General features: G+C 41.1%; 2 protein-coding genes across 2 annotated transcripts; both read right to left on the bottom strand.

Annotated features, from left to right (window-relative positions):
* Positions 1-308: 308 nt before the first annotated feature.
* On the bottom strand, positions 309-872 carry LOC140931662 (uncharacterized). The gene has a single exon (XM_073381448.1). It carries the CDS (start codon positions 870-872, stop codon positions 309-311), a length of 564 nt encoding a protein of 187 aa, XP_073237549.1.
* Positions 873-1033: 161 nt separating this feature from the next.
* LOC140931656 (uncharacterized) lies at positions 1034-6706 on the bottom strand. The gene has a single exon (XM_073381440.1). The coding sequence runs from the start codon at positions 6236-6238 to the stop codon at positions 1034-1036; it is 5205 nt and encodes a 1734-aa protein (XP_073237541.1). The 5' UTR covers positions 6239-6706.
* Between the last annotated feature and the right edge of the window lie 13659 nt (positions 6707-20365).

The raw sequence follows: 20365 nt of genomic DNA, 5'->3' as shown, positions 1-20365 counted from the left end.
AATACGCATATGAAAAAAGGCTAACAAAAGACTACTCCAAGCGCGATAACAAAGGCACTAATTAAACTAACTTTACGCAACGCAAAACATGAAAAAATAAAGAACACGAAAAACTCGCAGTCTCTCGTGGCTACATGCCCGCCCCAATGAACTATCCAAGTCTCTTTACAGTTCATTAATAGAGTCACTACCTAGGCACGAGCGTAAGTCCGCGAACCTTAAATAGAATTCTTAGTAGTGATGAAATAAATTCCTTTATCACAGCTTCTGGAGAAAAAAAAAGGGTTCGTTTTTTTTTTTTTCTAAATTCAATGTGGCGCTCTCTGTCCTTCAAGGAAGCATAACTTTGTTACTGGCCTTGTAAGAACGGTTAGACTCGTCTTAACCTTTGCTGATCTGACATATCCGTCTTTTCCGCGAAAGACATCAACAACTTTGCCTAACGGCCATTTTCCGCGATGGACATTTTCATCTGCAATCAATACTAGATCTCCGATCTCCAAGCTACGACGAGGCTTCATCCACTTTGCTCTTTCTTGTAGGGTTGGCAAATACTCCTTTAGCCAGCGCTTCCAGAATACGTCTGAGATGTACTGCACCTGTCGCCATCGGCGCTTGCTGTAACTATCTTCCTTGCCAAAGGACCCAACGGGCAAACTTGGGTTCGATCTCAATAACAGCAGATGATTCGGCGTGAGAGGTTCTAGGTCCTTAGGGTCGCTACTCACTGGTGTCAAAGGTCGGCTGTTCAAAATACCTGCAACTTCCGCCATGAGGGTTCGCAGCATTTCATCAGTGACGAGTTGTTGTCCCAGCAAGGCTTTAAGGATTTTACGAATTGATCTAATGATCCTTTCCCACGCTCCACCCATATGTGATGCTCCAGGGGGATTAAATTTCCAGATGATCTTTTTCTGGCGAAGAAAGTCATAAATCGTTCTTTGATTCCATTTACTTAACGACTCTCGGAGCTCTTTCTTCCCTGCACGAAAGTTTGTGCCATTGTCACTGAAGATGGTAGTTGGACATCCCCTCAACTGACAAATCTTCGCAAGGCGTTTATAAAGCCGTCGGTGTCAAGGGAATGTACAACTTCGATGTGGACGGCTCTAACAGCAAGGCAGGTGAAAAGGCAACCATAACGTTTCACGTTTGAACGTCCTTGGCGCACATAAATAGGACCAAAATAATCCACCCCCAAATGAGTAAACGGCGGTTCTTCGGACATCAGTCTTTCCTTTGGAAGATCACCCATCAGCTGTTCCCCACGCACGGCACCAAGTTTCTTGCACAGAAAACAGCCGCTGATCACACGACGCACAGCTGATCGTCCTTTAATAACCCAATACTGGTGGCGCAGGCTGGACAAAACGTACTCTTGACCCAGATGACCGGCTTTCTGATGATGCTGCGAGATGATTAAGTCTGTCACGTGATCTCGGTAAGGCAGAATGATTGGATGCTTTGCATCGTAGTCGATTAGAGCGTTTTCCAGTCGTCCTCCAACTCTTAGAATTCCCATCTCGTCCAGCAACGGATGAAGTTTGCGTATATGCCCAGCCATCTTTAGGTTCTTCAGCTCTGAAGTTGCCTGACGCGAGTGCTGTAATGAACCAATCCTTTGCAAGGCCTGGATGACTTCGGGAAATGAAATTCTCTGTGTGTGCTTGATAATCTCCTTTTCAGCTTCTTTCATTTCGTCTACCGACAGGACTCTTCTATTTACACTACTCTTAACTTTGGAACTGATCGGACTTCGACTGTATCGCTCAATGAACCACGTTCTAAATCTATGTAACCAGGCCACTGCCCTCTTTAATCTTTCCCATGATGAATGGCGCTCGATCAAACTTGAAAGAACATCTCCACTTTGATGGCCAGACGATGATTGGCTGTTAGACTGAGCACGTTTGATCTCTGGATCGTCATCGGATAACTCCGGTTCATGAAGTGTAGGATCACGAGGCCAAAATTCATCTCTCCTGGTTAGAAACTGCGGACCATTTAGCCACTTGCTGTTTGCACACATCTCTTCTACTGTGAGACCTCTACTAACTTCATCAGCCGGGTTGAGATCGGAACTTATGTGTCTCCACTGGTGGGGGGCTGAGTTCTCGTGAATAACTGAGAGTCTGTTTGCAACAAACGTGTGAAATCTCTTCGACTGATTTCTGATGTACTGCAACACGCAGGTGGAGTCTGACCAATATGTTGATTGTGTAATCGGAACGTCCAATTCCTCTCGAACAGACTTGTCTAACTGAACAGCTAAGACTGCCGCGGACAGTTCCAATCTCGGTACAGTCATAGGTTTCAGGTGTGCTAGGCGAGATTTTCCAATAAGAAATGTGCAATGGATTCTATCTTCAACGTCTACCATTCTGAGATACGAGACCGCTCCATATGCTATCTGCGACGCGTCTGCGAAGTTGTGCAACTCGGCAAATTTCAAGTCTCCAAAGTACAACGGCTTAATGCATCTTCCAAGAGAGATCCGAGAGAGACTGGGTAATTGACTCTTCCATTTCTCCCATCTTTCACCATCTTCATCACTGATTGGGTCGTCCCATCCAATTTTCTTTTTACAAAGATCTTGCAACAACTTCTTTGCCGTTAGAACAACTGGAGCGACCAACCCAAGTGGATCATAAACGGAGCTCATCATGCTGAGTATTCCCCGACGGGTATTTGGTCTGTCTCTTAGGGTAACCTTGAAAGTAAACTCGTCTTTCTCTAAATCCCACTTGAGCCCCAGCGTCCGTTGGATCGGTGGGTTTACTTTGTCCAGGTCAAGGTCAAGTACTGACGGGGCTCTCTCAACTCGCGGAATGCAGTCCAAGACCTCTGAACTGTTACTCAACCATTTGGTTAATCGAAATCCTCCTTTGGACAGAATGCTTCTTAGCTGATGCACAAATTCCACACCGTTTTTTGCAGATTTAACCGACTTGAGGCAGTCATCGACGTAAAAGTTTCTTTTGACTGTCCTGACCACTTCTTCCGGGAATTCGCCTTTGTTATCTTCTGTTGTCCTTTTCAAAGCGAAGTTGCAACAACTCGGTGACGACGTTGCACCAAACAAATGAACTTCCATACGATGATCGACTGGTTGCTGATTCAAGTCACCATCCGGCCACCAGAGGAATCTAAACGCGTCTTGGTCGTCTGGTGGTACTCTAACTTGATGGAACATGCACTCGATGTCAGCTAATAACGCGACTCGTTCTTCCCGGAATCTCATCAACACGCCAACTATAGAATTGGTCAAGTCCGGTCCAGTAAGAAGCTGATCGTTAAGAGATGTTCCTCCGTACTTGGCTGCACAGTCGAAGACTACTCTGGTTTTTCCAGGCTTGTTGAGCACAGGGTGGTGAGGTAAATACCACAGCGGCCGCTTGTCGTCTACATGAACCTCGTTACACGGTACCTTTCTTGCGTGTCCCTTAGCAATGTACTCCTCCATGGTGGTCTTGTAACTTTCAAAGAGTTTCTCATCTTGTAGAAACCTTCTCTTCAGTACTTGAAGCCTTCGTTCTGCCATGGGCCGATTATAAGGCAGGAATGGTGGGTACTGTCTCCAGGGAAGCGCCACTTGATAATGACCTTGATCAAGTTTCACAGATCGTTCCATGATTGCAAGAGCTTTCTTGTCTTCCACTGACATGCACACGTTAGAGTCAGCCGCCAAGCCGTAATTCTCTATGGCCCAGAACCTTTCGACTTGCTGCATGAGACAATCTTTTCTCGCGGACTCCACTAAGCGAACAAAGTTAACATTCAGATGGCGTTCTCGGCAATCGATGCGTCCCACTGGGCCCATGAGTGTCCAACCAAGAGGTGTTCGAATGGCATATGGCTCTCCTCTATTACCACGCCTTTCTTCTAATACCCAGAAGGCCTCTGGTGCGTTAGTGCCTACGATTAATCGGACTTCTTTCTCGCTAATACTTTGTAACTTTATGTCTTCAAGGTGAGGCCACTGTCTTGTATCTTGCTCTGATGGGATACTTCGGCGTGAGGCGTTCAGTCTATCAACAGTCCATAGTCTTTTAATTTCAACCTTGTCAGTTCCATCAAGTGACTCCACAGTTAGGCTGATCTCACGACCAACTCTTGGGCTGTCTTCTCTTTCTTGAGTTGTCAGGAAGAATGTTTTTTCTTGCCCTTGAACTCCAAGCTCCCTCGCTAGCGTCTTGTCGCATAAGGAGATATCTGAACCGCTGTCTAGAAGTGCGTACGTTTCCACTACCTTGTCTGCATCGCGACTTCGGACTTTCACAGGGACCACCCTCAGGCAAACCTTTCCCCCTCCTGTTGAGGTACTGTTAGTCTGTCCACTTGATAACGGCGTGCCACTGCTTACTTGGGTTCCTTGTTCAACCGAGACTCTCGTTCTCTCTTCAACTGATTGCTGTGAGGGCGGAGGGTGAAGTAAAGTATGGTGTCGTCTCTTACAACCTTGGACTTCACATGTACTCCTTGCTAAGCATCCCACTGCAATGTGGCCGTACTTGAAGCAATTATGGCATAACTGAGCTTTCCTCATCACTTGTAGACGTTCTCCGAAATTCTTCTCTATAAAAACCTTGCATTTCGCTAAGGGGTGAGCTGCATTGCATACCGGGCAGACTGCATATCTCGTAGAAGGGGCTTCTTTGTGACCAGGTGAACTCAACCGTCCTTCTCTGAAATCGATCTCTTGAGTACTGAATGCGTTACCGCGCTCATCGGGCAATGTAGCTCTTTTAGGATTAGGCTTACGTCTCTGACTATCCGATCTGCCTCGTGCGTCGTCTATCACGCAACCAAACACAGGGTTATTTGCAGCTCTCGCCTTGATTTTGACAAATTCTGCAATGTGACTAATGTTCGTTCTTTGACCTGCTTCCTGGATTTGATCTGCTACTTCCACAAATTTAGTCCTGAGATGAAACGGCAGCCTCTGAACAATTCTTCTTAGGTTGTCGGCACTATTGATTTCATCCAGGTAGCCAATAGATTCAAGTGTATTTTCGCAATCCTTTAACTGGTCAGCAAATGCTAATAATCCTGTACGATCTGAAGGCTTCAGAGGAGGACCTTCTGTTAGCTTGGTCACGTACTGCGAGGCAATTCTGAAGGGATGTCCGAACCGTTCTTCAAGTAGCTTTCTTGCAGCTTGATATCCTAGGGAAGGATCCTTGTACAAACAACATTTGATCGTGTCCTTTGCTACACCCGATGTGTACTGAAGAAGGTACATCAGCTTCTCGCTTTCGCTAGCTGCATTAGAGACGATGCTTGTTTCAAACGATTTAATAAAATTCCAGTACTCGAGGGGATCACCATCAAAGATTGCCAACTCCTTCTTCGGCAACGCAAACCCCTGCTTTATGGTTAACGCCATCTTGCCTATAAATTCTTCAGGCAAAATATATTCGTTTTCTGAAACAGAGGAGGCTGTGCTGGATCTGGCTAGTAGACCTTTGAATTCTAGCGCATTGGGATTCAACTGTGACTGTGAACGTTTGGATTGAATTGATTTCTGTCCGCCTCTGGGCTCAGGGTCTTCCTGCATATAGCCGCCTGTAGCTCGTCCTTCAACTTCTTTATCAAACGGATTCAGCTCTTTAAACACCTCCGTAAGATTAGGGTAATCGATATCTTCATCTTGCAACAACTTAACTTGCAGATCTGTTTTTTGGACTTCATACTGTGCCTCCAAGACTTCTAACTTTAATTTAGTCTCTTCCTCCTGACGTAATAATTCTTGCTTTTGCGTTAACTGTTTCAGCTTTAAATGAGCTAACGCTTGCTTGGCCTTCAGCTGTCTAATAGATAAATGCGCGGTGCTGACGACATCTTCAGGCTGTGTGTCTATATCTTCGTGAGTTACAACTGGCACCTTTACGCTATGAATCCATTGTTCAATTCTTGATTCAAAATTCATCTTTCGGTTGCAATGTTCTTTAAAATAACGTGCTTCGCCTTCCCATTCTTCTAAGTTTCCAGATAAAGTGGCAATGTAATCGTAATGCGCCTTCTCGAAGCGAGCAAAGGCTTCGTCAATGTCCAATAATTTCTCCGAAACTTCATTGACATTCTTTGAGTCATTTAAGAGTTCTTCAGTTTCTCGGTACAACTTGGTTATTCTCGACAAGTACCCAGCTCTTGAATTTTTCAGTCGCAGACTGTCTAAAGCATCTTCAGAATGAAAACGGCGTCTTCTTTGCCACTCCCGATCAACTCCGGAACACATGACATCCACTAACAGATCTTTGAATGCATGTAGAAAACACTCTCGTACACTTTGAATACGACTTTTACTTCTCGATTCACTAGAACAATTACAGCAAAAAAGAAAATACAGAATTAATAAACGCGGACCGAAAGCCTTACAAAAACGATAACTTAAGGTACAACAAATGACTAAGAAAACGAGCAAAAATTACAGGAAAAACTATACTTACAAGATCTGTACGGCAACTCCGGATACAACTAAGCGACTGATTTACATGAACAAAAAATAAAACTTTATACTAAACTGGACTGAAAATAATGAACCTAACGAACTTACAAAAATTGACAATAACGATTACGTAACGCAACGCCGAGACTAGAATACAGAAAGAATACGCATATGAAAAAAGGCTAACAAAAGACTACTCCAAGCGCGATAACAAAGGCACTAATTAAACTAACTTTACGCAACGCAAAACATGAAAAAATAAAGAACACGAAAAACTCGCAGTCTCTCGTGGCTACACTGTAAGTATAAATTTCTGGATTTCTTTGATTAGGTTGAAGCTTATTCGTCTTACTTTTTTGGCTTCAAGTAACTAAATGTATGTAATGGACGCTTCGCTTTTAGCCCTCGCTTAATCTATATATTAAAAGTATAAGGGAGGACGTGCTTATATCGTAAGAGTACATTACAAGCAGATAAATGGTAAATTCAAAATAATAACTGACTGTACAATAAAGCGTAGCGTCCATTATCCACTACATTAATTACCATCGATCAACCACCAATAAAGCACTAGAAATAGAGCGGCCCTAATGCACTTTCAAGAGGTTTGTACTTAATCAAAGGTGTCGGAAAACAGACAATGATACAGTGTTTCAGCTGATCATACTAAGCAATATTCTTTGATTCAAAATCGATCATGTCACGGCTTCAAATTTGATTTATATACTCAGTGGTGAGTGATAAAATTTTTACTTTTCTCGCTTTACTAGGTGCTGAAGAAATACAATTGTAAGGAGCAGTAGTGTAGAAGGTAGAGGTCAAAGCCTTTTGGCAGTGAACGTTAGATTTGTCGAGTTAATATTTTTTTAGACTGTTGGATAACAGTGTAGGTGGATCTCATGATTATCGAAGAAAATCAAATTTGCGAAAAGAAATTTAAAAAGCCAGTGAATGTTAGCGAAGCTCGGTTATCTATAACTCATCGAGTTGAAAAGACCTTTCTTTTGAGTTTCTTTTTCAAACAAAGCGATGGCAAATGTTATGTCTTTATCTAGCCGGTATTATTACGCTTACAACATTTAGCTTGCGGCCCTTCCAGTAGTTGCACGACACTTCCCTGTGTTTTTATCTGTTTGTTTAATTTTCAACCGGAATTGAAAGTTTAAAGTCTAGTTTCGCGATGGGCTGTGACGCATAAAAAGGGCCCCTCAAAAAATTTCAAATTTCTGAGCTTATCATTTTGCGGTAAACAGCTATATGTTTCATTAAAACACACACACATTTTCGGTGGACCTTCAAGAGCTGATCGAGATCAATTTTTAACAATAAGTGGCATTCATGCTTTTCATAGGATCGCAAACGTAACGACCTTTTTATTATTCACCGAACCTGAAAAAAAAATCATTGCCTTAGTAGCGGCCACCAATTTTTTATTACGAAATTAGCCTCGATTCTCGCGTTCAAATTCTGAACAGCTGGGCGTCTGTTATGTTCGTTCCGTGTGAACGGAATAACTATTTGGTCGACATTTCGTCAACTGAGTGCCGTGTGAGCATGACATTTACATAGGTCTGCACACATTTCAGGCGTGCTGCTAGCAGCTAAGTTTTGTGGACTTCCAATTCCTAGGCCAACTGTCATTTGACACTTTTGACGATTCAAAACATGACACGGTTAAAATAATAAGCGATCCAATATTGTCAACAGTCATCAAGCTCTTTTTCGCTTCAAACAGAGCTCTAAAGAACGAGAAAGAGAAATCTAAAAAAGAAACAAGCCTGCTTTTTTTTCTTTTATCGGGTTACCGTATTTATTCGAATAAGCGCCCAACCTCGAATTAGCGCCCACCTCGAATAAGCGCCCATCCTGAAGACAGAAAAATTTAATAAGCGCCCAGCCTCGAATAAGCGCCCGCCCCCAACACAGCTCCCTCTCCTTGTAACTCAAACTCAAATAAGCGCCCACCCCCTTTCTGGTCCCTCCCACCCAAAGAAAAAATAAATAAGTACTAATAAGAGACTTGCACGAAGACGGAGTTTTCTTCAGAGTATTTTACAGAAACCTTGCTTTGTTACATCTTCGCTTTTTATTATTACCATATACTGTATTGCTGTTTTTCAGTGTCACGCCATTCAAAATAGATCAAAATAAAAATCAAAACCGTTCAATAGCCAAAATCCAGAAACTGGGAAATGAAAGGAGGTAAACATGGAAAGAACAACGCCAAGATTCAGGTCATCGGAATGTTTCGCATGCGAAATATCCGAAGAAATGTTTTACCCCAATATATAGAGATTTGTATGGAGACAACATGCTGGTGTTCATCCAGATGAGCTCCAACATGGCGGACGGAAACCAACAGAAACATCTGTTACCGAGTTTTGCTACAAAAGCGTGAATTTATGCTTCGAGGAACTCATAAACATTAAAGTAATACTTTTTCTAATACATGAACTGTTTAGATAGCAAAATTCCCTGACATAAGTAATTTTTTAACCTACATGACAACTTTCTTGGCCGTCTTGTAAATGCCGCGTCACGCAAAAGCTTCGAAACCAAGAACCCTTTTGAGGCGAAAATTTGAATGAAAATTCAGTAGTTTTCAGCGCTGCTCTAATACATCGTGAAAGTAAAATCTCGGTAGGATTTATAGTTTTGTAGTTTGAATTCTAGTGACGTCATGTGAAAACCAACAATTATTGGAAAATTAACATACTACACTTGCTGAAAATGATGAAAATTTAATAAGCGCCCACCTCAAATAAGCGCCCACTCTCAAGGTCCAAAAATTTAATAAGCGCCCAGGGCGGGTAATCTAATAAATATGGTATAAAGAGAGCTCCTATTTCTTAGATAAACACACTACAGATACATTTGAAAATTAGTTTTTTGCAAAAAAAGGTCTGTCTAATCCACAGAAGACAAATGGCTGCCATTTGCGGATTACAACCCTGGATTGGAATACACAGGAACGACACTGCTGCCTACCTAAATGATGTGATACTCGTAACTGTCAACGGATGTCTTGCCATATTTGCATTTCTTAGCAACCTGGTCATCATTGTCACAGTAATCAAGACCCCTTCCTTACAGAAGCCGTGCAACATTCTACTATGTAACCTGGCCTTTGCAGATTTCCTCACGGGAGTTATCGTCCAGCCCATGTTTATTGTGTGGCGACTATTTCTTCAAGGAGCCCAGCAGTCATGTCTACATCAAGTTCTGGTGTTTGATATGTATTACACTTTACAAGTGCTTACCGTTGGTTTATCATTTGTCAACGTTATAATTATCAGTTTTGATCGCCACTATGCCTTGGACAGACCTCTGGTGTATATAACTCGCGCCACTAAAAAAGGTGGGTCTTTTACTTGAGCATTTGGTAAATAAAGCCACTTAGAAGAAAAGATATATGGACAATTTCACTGTAAGTAACTATAGTTACCAAGGGTATTAGAGAGTTCTACCTTGTCCAGGATTAAGGCATTTAATCAAAGAGCTGGAATGTTCTGCCCAAGATCGCGCGATCTCATTGGTTACTTGGAGGTCACATGACACCTAGGCATAGAAATAGAATGTTTCCCGCCAAAAGCGTCTGAGTGGGTACCAATGCAAAATGTATGAAATCAGTGACCGCTTGCTGATGTTTACTTTCAAAAACTTGTTCACGTAGGTTTTTCTCTGTGTGCTATATTTCACCCAGGGAAACAAGTTAATTATGTTTCTCTTCAATCTCAATGTTTACCTCGGCTCATCCGTGTAAGTCAAAACAATATATACTTTTTTCATGTTATAAAGTCTATGAAGGGTTTCAAGAGACATTCATTGCCTTAAACGCACATCTTGCAGTACCGGTGTTAAGTTTAGGAAAAGTTCGAAAAGTTCGTCTCTGGGACAAACGTGGATCTTCAAATGCCATGAACTAAACTAATAAATCAAAACTTTGTACAAATGAATGATAAATATTTAGCCTCGTTCGAGTGAAATTTCGACGTCCAATAGACGATCTTAGCTTAATTTTGTTCGACCCAGATTCGAATTTCGTTCGTCTTATAAAAAGTTCGACCTGTGGCCTTAAGGCCTTGGATACCTTTACTCAGGTATATTAAGGCCTGGATCTGCCACTTTTTTGCTCTGAAATGTAAGGGGGTAGTCTATCTTTGAAAGAAAATGTATGGTAGGTTTGCAGACTTAGTCATTCCATTATCTTTGCTAACATAGTATTTTTGAGATTGACATCACCATGGTACGTGTTGCGTGGCCAAGTAACGCTTCACTTCCGTATTTTTTCTTTGACGATTCTGTAGACAGGGTAAAAATACTATTATTGAGAATTTTTTGTGGTGTTGTTTTTACCTATCTGAAGTACTTTCCAAATTTAACTGGAATGGTGGTATGCCTACCCTTGATGAATGTTTTCCGGTTGTCACTTGACAGAAAAAATCGTTGAGATTTTACTGACCACGTGACCTGGACACGCCTTTCAGTTAGTTTCGTGTACATCCAGTAACACTTATAACACTTTCCACGCATTATTTTTTTAACATAAGTGTAAATACGTTCTCCTGCAGCTGGCCTGAAGATAAATATGGTAATTGGATACCTAAATGAGTCACGTGACCCTTATTGTGACAACTTTCGATCAGACTTAACCTTTACAACATGCTGAAGCTCTTACCCAAGTTTCCTATCAATATGTTGCTTAATTACAGAGATAGACCACCCCCTTCATTTTTTCATGTAGTTTACGTGCCTTAATTGACCCAGTCCTTAATATACCCTTTCCATATCAGGTCTGTAAGCACCGCGAGGACGGCAACGAGATCGTCACAAAACAATTGGTTTACGAGCAAAAGAACGGCTCGGCACGCGCATGCTGGTACATTTCTTGAACATTGATTGGCCGACTACGACGTGAACCTTCCTAATGCGAAAATTCCTTTTCAGTAAAATTTCTCTTCTTGTGTATTATCATCAGTCTACACGCGGCTGCCTTTAAACTAACCTTATTTTATTCGATCCTGTTTTGCAGGAGCATTTAAAGTTGCTATCTTTACAAGCATAATCTGGCTGCTGTTAACAATCCTACTTCTGTTTGCTTTGCCTCCCGTACCAGGCTTCATGTTGGTGACTACCTTTGGCGTGCTGTTTCTCGTTGTTCCGCCTGTTAATTACATTCGAGCACTGCTCGCTATTCGTAGTCATAACGCTCAGTTGGGTGATGCAGTTACGCTCCAGATGTCAATAGTATTGCAGCGCGAGAAAAGAGTTGCACTTGATATGTGCATTGTTGCCGGCTTGCTGTTCGCCTCTCTGCCACCAGCTTTTGGCATGTTGATTGTTCAAAAGAGATATCCTCGGCTACACTCCGTTCTGCTTCCATGGAGTTTGACAATGTCGTTTATTCCGTCCTGTGCGAATCCAGTGATTTACTTTGTACGTTTTAAGAACATGAGAAATGCCTTTAAATCTATTATCAACATATAATGGAGCGGCTTTCACAGTCACCCATAAGTAGGCGACTGTTTTACATTCTCAACACATTTATTACAACTCTAACATAGCCGCTCCACGTGAAGGCGAACTACATGGATAGCATAATGTACACGTGACACGTAACATGTGACCTATATACTGTGAAATCCCCCTCTTTACAACAGTGTCTAAGATCATAGAAATCTTTTAAGAGCTGACAGTAATTAAAATCAATGTTCAATGTTCATCAGCTGAGACTCAGATAAAAAAAAAACTGTAACATGCCTTAGCCATAAGACGTAACTGTAACGAAGAACAATAGCGTTTAAACGTTCAGTGACATCTAATTTTACTCTGTAAGGGGAGGTACGTTTTTTCTTGGCGGGAGAGGGCTGGGGAATTTCCGTACTTTTTTACAAAAAAGTTTTGGCCCTCTCTTTGAATATGTTTGAACATGAATATATCTCGATATTGAATGTGTGGGCGCTGAAACAAGAAAATAGGGACTTTGCGTTTCTTCAGTCTTTATAGCGATTATTCCTACCCTATTCCTTACTTTGTCAAATGTAGGCGAACCCTCCTGAAGCTGAATTTCAAGGGACCATGGCCAAGCTCAGAGAGAGAAATAAAATTTCGTCGTTGCTTGTTTATGTCCTCCATAAAACGCAAAATTAGGCATTCAGTTTCACGTCGTAGTCGTGCGAAAACAGGAAAGAAATGTACAAAAAAGCGTGATGCACGTGCAAAGTTGTTGTCCAATTGTTTTTTTGCCGTCCGCGTCGTTGGATCTTAAATTCCCTTATGCGAACAATCAGTGTGGGATATTTACGTTTTCTGGCTGAACTTTGAATATGGGAGAATAAAGTTTGAGGATTTTAAAAGTTTTGAAAATAAAATATAGAAGGGAAAAAACATGCGCTTCTTTCTCCGACAAACCGGCATTGCCTTTGGTTGTTTTAATTAAAAGGTTTGTTTGTTTTTTAACAGCATGCGAAATCTGGCTCTCAAAAACAAATATTTCCTACATTTTCGAATTCTGTTAAAGGAAGGCAGGCTTCTGTAGGAAAGGGAAACTTCTCGCACATCATTGAAGCATCACTGAAGCGTGCGCAAAGAAAGCAACAGGAATACAATGACATTGACTGGAAGATCTCTATCACAGAAACCAGTTGTCATAGCATCCCTTAGAGTAGGTGAAAATGAACTTTACATTAATCACCACAATATTTGCATTTAAAAGAAAGAAATTTGAGAAAGTGAGAGTGCTGAAGGCACATATTGGTGGTAAGATTATGACTTTTATTGTGCAGGACAGACAGAAAAACATTCAGCCAGCTGCCTCTAACTCAAATTCAGAGTCTGCCACTGACAGTTACAGGGTAAAGCGCATTGTTGGACCTACTAACAGTAACTTTTTGGAACTAAACGTCTCAAGAGACCAGGCAGCGGATAGTCAACAGGAGCAAGAAGCTGAAGAAACGATACCTGAGTCTAGTGCATCTCGATACGGAAGGAAAAGGAAACGAGTCCTTCGAGAAAACTATGTGCCAAGGCATTATATACATAGAGAAATGTAACCTAGTACCTATAATAAATCACAAATTAAGTCAAAGTAGGTGAAAAGAACCGGTCGGATGCAACGCGTCTTCCTGCGTGGTACTTGCTCGTCCTGGTCTCCAGTTTTATCTGGAGTACCCCAAGGAACAATCCTCGGACCCGTCTTATTCATTTTATACGTGAATGACATTTCGTCAGGTATTTCATCAACGGTTAAACTGTATGCAGATGATACCAAGGTTTACAGAGAGATCTCCGACATAGCTAGAGACACAAGCATCCTTCAGTCCGACTTATTCCACCTTAGAAATTGGTCTGAGGTCTGGCATTGAAACTTCAATGCGACGAAATGTGAAATTATGCGAGTCACACAAAATCGTGATAAATCTGTCCCACATTACTCCCTCGTCCCGCGTGGAGAACGTCTAAGTTCAGTGACTTCTGTAAAGGTTCTCGGCATCACAATCTCGCATGACCTCTCGTGGTCTTTACACGTTGTTGAGGTTGTCAATAAGGCCAATAAAGTTCTTGGTCTAATCAAGCGAACAATCGGTTCTGTAAACAAGGAAATCTTTTCCACACTGTACAAGGCTCTTGTGAGACCAATCCTCGAGTACGCTTCCCTTGTATGGTGCCCTTACCTAGTTAAGAATCTTGTTCTCTTGGAGAAAGTTCAGAGAAGAGCTTCTCGATTGGCCTTAGGTCAGCGAAGGGGAGAGATGTCATACGAAGATCGCTGCGAAATGTTACGGTGGATGACTGATAGAAGGCTATATTTTTCTTTGATTGAATGCTATAAACTTGTGTTCGGACTGAATAGCCTTTGTGTTTCCGATTTTTTTGAGTTCGCTTCAAAACGTACCAGGTCCAATCACAACTACAAAGTGCAAGTTAAATCGGCTAACTGCAATTGTTATAAATACTCTTTCTTTGTTAAAATTATTCGTGAATGGAATGACCTGCCCGCCAATGTTGTTGACATAGGAAATTTAAGACGTTTTAAAGTAGCTCTTAAATCGTACATGCGTATTTCTTAGGTTTTTATCCATCTTAGATCTTAGATTTTATTCATAAGCATATATTTTTAATTTTTATTTTTGGAAGTTTATTTACATAGGGTCAACCTCTTAAACTTCCTTTTTAGGGTATTATTTGTATCGTTTATTTCTTATGATACCTTAAATAAAGTATGTATGTATGTATGTATGTATGTATGTATGTATGTATGTATGTATGTATGTATGTATGTATGTATGTATGTATGTATGTATGTATGTATGTATGTATGTATGTATGTATGTATGTATGTATGTGTGTGTGTGTATGTATGTATGTATGTAAAAGAAAAACTTAATCTGTAAGAAGAATGTAAAGCAACATCACAAAAAACCTCATTAAAAAATTCTGGAAAAGATGTGTGACCCTCCCCTTGAATAGCTCACAAAGAGGTATGGCCCTCCCCTTTTGGTGATTCAAGCATGGGCGGAAGCGCCCCTGGGTACCGACTCTCACCGGACCATTTCCAAACGGTCAAGAGAATGCTGGTTCCTGATTGGGCACAAAAAATGCTTTGTATTATTGTGCCCAAGAAACAGTAATCGAAACAACATTCGATTATCGAATCGAGGCTAAATATGAATATTGGATGGTTCATTTTATGAATGGATTATTGAATCAATAAACGAAATCATTCTTCCGTTAATGAATTTATTAGTTCGTTAGCGACGGGAACGCTTCACCTGGTTTGACTGTAGACGAATTATCCGTCTGACGGATAATCCGTCTAGACGGATAACTCGTCTCTAGTATAAATTCGGGCATTGGCGGAGTGCAATTTGTATTGCAAAATTGTGAAATACTGCATTCTGTCCGAGGTCTGTATGATAAAACAGTGCCTCATAGTACTGTTTCACCTCAGATGTGATTTATAAATGGTATAAAAGGTTGGTTTACACGCACCCAGAAGTTTGTTGGCTAGATTTTGTAAAGTAAACTTGTCGAACGCCAAAAATTCGGCCTGATTTTTTTTCCTGGCCTAATTAATCTACGGTGATCAAGATCCATTATGGCTCTCAAATGTGATTGAAGATGATTACAAGTTTTTGGGTGTACATACGAGGCTATCAACTCGAAGTAAGATTTGGTTCACTCTTGGGCTGTTTGCAAATTATTTTTCTCTAAAATCACTTGACCTTTCCCTAATAAGTCACATGAATGTGCTCTAAAGTTAACTGAATTGTGAAATACAAGTTAATTGTTTGATTTAAATTATAAATTTATTAATGGCAGCTTCGCTTTTAGCCCTAGCTAAATCTATATATTACTCCATCTGGAAGTCGAAAATAGGTTGGGAAAATGAAAAATAAACCATGTAAATCGGGCTTCGAAGTCGTCGAACTTGAAAGAAGCCGTGACTGTCATTGGCTGCTCGGCCAAAACAGGATCATCGCTTCAAGCGGCCTAGTCGTTTAAAACATGCGTATTTGAAATATGTAAGGGTTGATATGGAAAGCTTTGGAATCTAATAAAAATATATGTAAATCTGCGTTTGAAAAGTACTCCTTCCTTCGCAGACGATGGCGATTTTGTGGAGCGCCCCGGCCCTTCTTGTAATTTGCATTACGTTTGTGTTGTGTTGTGTAGAGGCCGTGCAAAACGACCAAGAAAAGAAGGAAATCGGCGATGGTAGGAAATACAACCACAAAGGATATCCATCATTTCAGGCCCAAATAAACAAGTAATATTTGAATCTGTAAATTACAAATTTGTCTTAAGTTTATTAAGTTCCGCTCGGTTTCATGTTCAGCAACTGATAAATGTTCTATGTTTTTGTTGGCAGTAAACTTCTGTACTAATTATACTATTGCAAATCTGCACAACAAGACGCTGATTATCATGATCAAGAACTGGAACCAGAGGAAAGCTTAGGCAAGGATTCTTATAACACAAAAAGACGGAGAGGAGTGTGGGATCCCTAGTGTGATAATAAATCATAGACTTTGAGACGAACGTGGCTCCCTATTCCACGATAAAATCTTCCACGGCACAAGTACCCTTTTCGGCCACCATTTCGTTTTGCCTTCTTCATTTAGCCCCATAGCCCGCTCATTTAAACTGCGCATGAGCAGAACCAATTTTTCAGGCTCAAGACCATGTAAATCGGCCTCAAGGGGCTCATTTCTTGCCAAGAATTGTTTCTCGTAGAATTTAATATGAAGTAACAAAAAATAACTATTTTGGGAGGTAAAAGTGATTTTAGGTGTTGCAGTGAGGTAGTTGTGGAAGTGATTATTTGCTTATGAAGGGATAATGTAGTTACAATGTGTTGAAATAAAGTGGTGGTTGTGAATAATAGTCGAAAACATACTTGTACTTATTTTAAACGTTCTCAGGCTTTCTGTTTAGGATTGTTTTTCGATTATTTTTGATAATATTTGTATGGAGAGGACATGGATGGATGAGGCCAAAAGCCCATTTAGTATAGAGAAAGGGGTATTGAAGATTTTGAGAATGGGCGTGGGGCTGACATTTTGTGTGTGTTCTCGTGTACCTTGTTTTTCCTAAACATTTGTTTTCTATTGCCGATTTGTTTGCCGTGGGTTATCTGTGGGTCGTAGGTAACGAAGATAAATGCTGTGTTGTGACACACCGCGCGGCAGACATTCGCGTCGCTTGGCTTGTTTACACTCGCACGTACGGCGTGCCTATTGCAACTTTGTGTCAAAACAAGCGAACTCGATTACTCTATTTGGGCGACGCCCAAATAAAAAGGAAAGCCTTAATACTGCACGCAAATGCTCGCATTAGCGAGGTTGGCTTTTTTCGAGAATCTCTTGGTTGGGCGAGAATCAAGTGTCTGTTGTCCGCATTGACAAGTGTCTTTGAACGTTTTCCCGTTACCAAAAACTTTCGGAAACTCCCATGGAAAGGTCCATCGAGTGAAGAATGTGTTCCATTTGGCACAAGCTCCATTCGTTATGCTTTTGTCACCAATATTCATGATGGTAGCACAGATATCGTCATGAATAGCCTGGAACGGCCGGTGATTCCTTGTGAAAACTCGTAAATGGAACATGCTTTTTCACCGGAAATTTTCCAACGGGAAAACAGGATTACCTTTTTAAAATTCCAATTATTCCCGGGAACTTTCCAATGGAACGCCCGGAAAACGTGTATTCCATTAACATCCCAACCGGAATTTCCGGTATTTCGTAGGAAATGGAGAGCGCCTCATATTACATTTAAGAGGCCCCCTTTAGAGCTTCAGGAGGTTTACGTACGTCTCTAGTCTGAATGTCAAAACCTCTTGTTTCGCTTATTGAGGAAGAATCCATTTCGCTGTTGGTATATTGCTATTGTCTTTTCGCTTTTCTCCGTCGCTGTCGCAGTTCCAACCCATCTTTGTGTCGCTTGTCACCATTTCTGCTCCATTGTCGCTGTTCAAAGGCTATGTCGATTGTGGGAATTTACCCTAACTGGGTTCCTGCCCTAACAGGACCTTTCCCAGAGACAAACAAAAATGACCGTATCATAAAAACGTCAAATCACTTAATTGTGTCAATCAAGTTACATGTAGACCTAGATGTTGCAAATTTTGGGTACATCGTATCTTTTCGTAATTTTGGTTGCCGTATCATAAACAGTTTTATAGTTCATGTTCGGCCGTTATCTATAGAAAACGAAGCGCTTTTGAAGTGAAATTTTATTTGTCTTTAAAAACGTGAGTGAAAGCGAGCGATGTAGAAAAAAGGATTTGATTAGTATGCACTGAGGCGCTCTCTTTTGTAAACATTTTTGGTCTTCTTAAACAAATAAGCGAGTAATTTTGAAACCGCTCGATGGATTTTATTAACAATTTCAGATTCTCGAGATTAACCTCTTCTTGTATGACCCTTAAGTTTCAAGATTAGTAAAAGAAGACAGTAAAATACGAAGGGCTGCGGCGACCTCAAAGGCTTGACGCGTTTCAGACTGGGCCTCCTTTTCTCCTCCTCGATCAAGAAGACAAAAGGAGGCTCTGATCGCAGGGTGGAGTCCTCATGATACGAGAGATGATTTTTTAGTTACCATGGAAACTCTTTTCTAAGTTTGGGCGGCCCATCTTCTGTCCCTGGTATAGTCGACTCTGTCTTAAAGGAATTTTCTATAAGAAGGGTATCTCAGTGAAAGGGACATCTACGGTTGGTCCTTTCCTTTCTCTGATCCGTTTATTTGACTGTTTATAAGACGGACACTCAGTGTGCGCCCCAAAGGTGTTCCTCTTAGAAAACGTTGACTGCATGCCTAATGCTCCTGCTAGTGTTAATCGTGTTTTGCTGTTGTTGTTGTTGCTTTCTTTGTACTACATTTTTGAACCTGCATGGTTACGAGAACCTTCTATACGTGAATGATAATACGTCGTTTAATGACCAGCTAGGAGAATGCATTTTTTAAATCTGACCAGACTTGTTGTCTCGACTATCAGCTTATACCTCACATTCGATAATTAACCTTAAAGGTCTGGATAGGTATAAACCACTTAGCAAATAAGGAGGAAATGCCTTTTGAGTGTCTCGGCGCATCGTCTTATAAGGAAGTAAATGTGTTGAGATACTGATCAATTACCCTTATAAAAAAAAGTTGCCCGAAAAGATAAATTTAGCCCACCTAAATAACGTGAGCCGGCCATCTCTTCACTCTCGTTTTTCGCTCTAACAGGTTATCGTTATCGTGATGGGACTTCACATCTTGTTTTCACTTTAATAAGTGTTAGACACTTTGGCGACCTTAAAACAGCATAAGAGAGCTTTAGCAGTGTTGTCATCAGTCAAATGTTTTCTCTGGTCGCGCATAAAACTTACATACAACATACATGACCTAAAATAAAGGATCAATAAGACCATTTAAATGTGAGAAAACAACTGTTTGAGTTAGTTTTCTAATTTTGAGGTCTCCTCTGCTAATTCTTGGGAGCGTGATTCCTTCAGGCTAAAGACTGCTTAATCGTCGATTAAGCGGTATTAAGATGTACCTCGGTCAAAAAAGCTGTAGAATGAAAAGATCTTGTCAAATTAAGTCTAACCGGGAAAATAAAATGATTTACTCCTGAGTTTTTTTTTTTTTTACTACATGTGTGGCTAGATTCTCCGAATGATCGTGTACATGTTGGATTGAAAAGTCTGAAACTGGATTTCCAATGTATGCAAGGTTAGCTGTGAGGTGTTAACGCCTACATATGTTTTAATTTAAAGCCTGACAGTGTGAGGTTTATTCACTTGACATGCGGAAGTCAGTGGAATGCAGGGTTTTACTAAGGGGGGTAGCCTCCGTAGCAGGTGTTAAAAGGGGAAGGGCAAGCAGGAATTCTGGCGCGCAAGGATGTTGAAAACGGGAACCTTTTCCTCTCTTTTCCCATTTTTCCCCCTCCTCGCGCGCCCCTTTGCGCTCTCACGCACCCAATTTCCTCGTTCTCCTTTCCCTTTTAAAGCTGCCAGGCAGACTACACGTAGGGGATTAAGCCCCTCTATTGTTAAGTGGTTTCTAAAAAGGTGGGGTTGTGTACATTGGCTTGCACCTCACACAGACTGCAAGCAAATGTGACGACATGAAGTGAGAAAATATAATATCGAAGGTCAACCTCTGGAAAGTGTTAATGTGATGATTTAGGATTGTTTACTACTGGTGACCTCTCATGGAACCAACAAGTTGGTAACTAACAACTGCTTAGGCTAATGGGGTTTTAGGGTTGGTTCAAAGGACCTGCAGGGACTTAAAGGACATTGATACTATGAAAACACTTTACCGTAGTCTTGTGAGACCTTTATTAGAATATTCATGGGAAACTTGGGAGCCTCATACTAAAAGTAACTTTGATAAATTAGAGGCTGTACAGCGAAGAGACACCAG

Source organism: Porites lutea, chromosome 1, assembly GCF_958299795.1.
Source record: "Porites lutea chromosome 1, jaPorLute2.1, whole genome shotgun sequence".
NCBI lineage: Eukaryota > Metazoa > Cnidaria > Anthozoa > Scleractinia > Poritidae > Porites > Porites lutea.
This window is presented reverse-complemented; position numbering and strand designations above follow the sequence as displayed.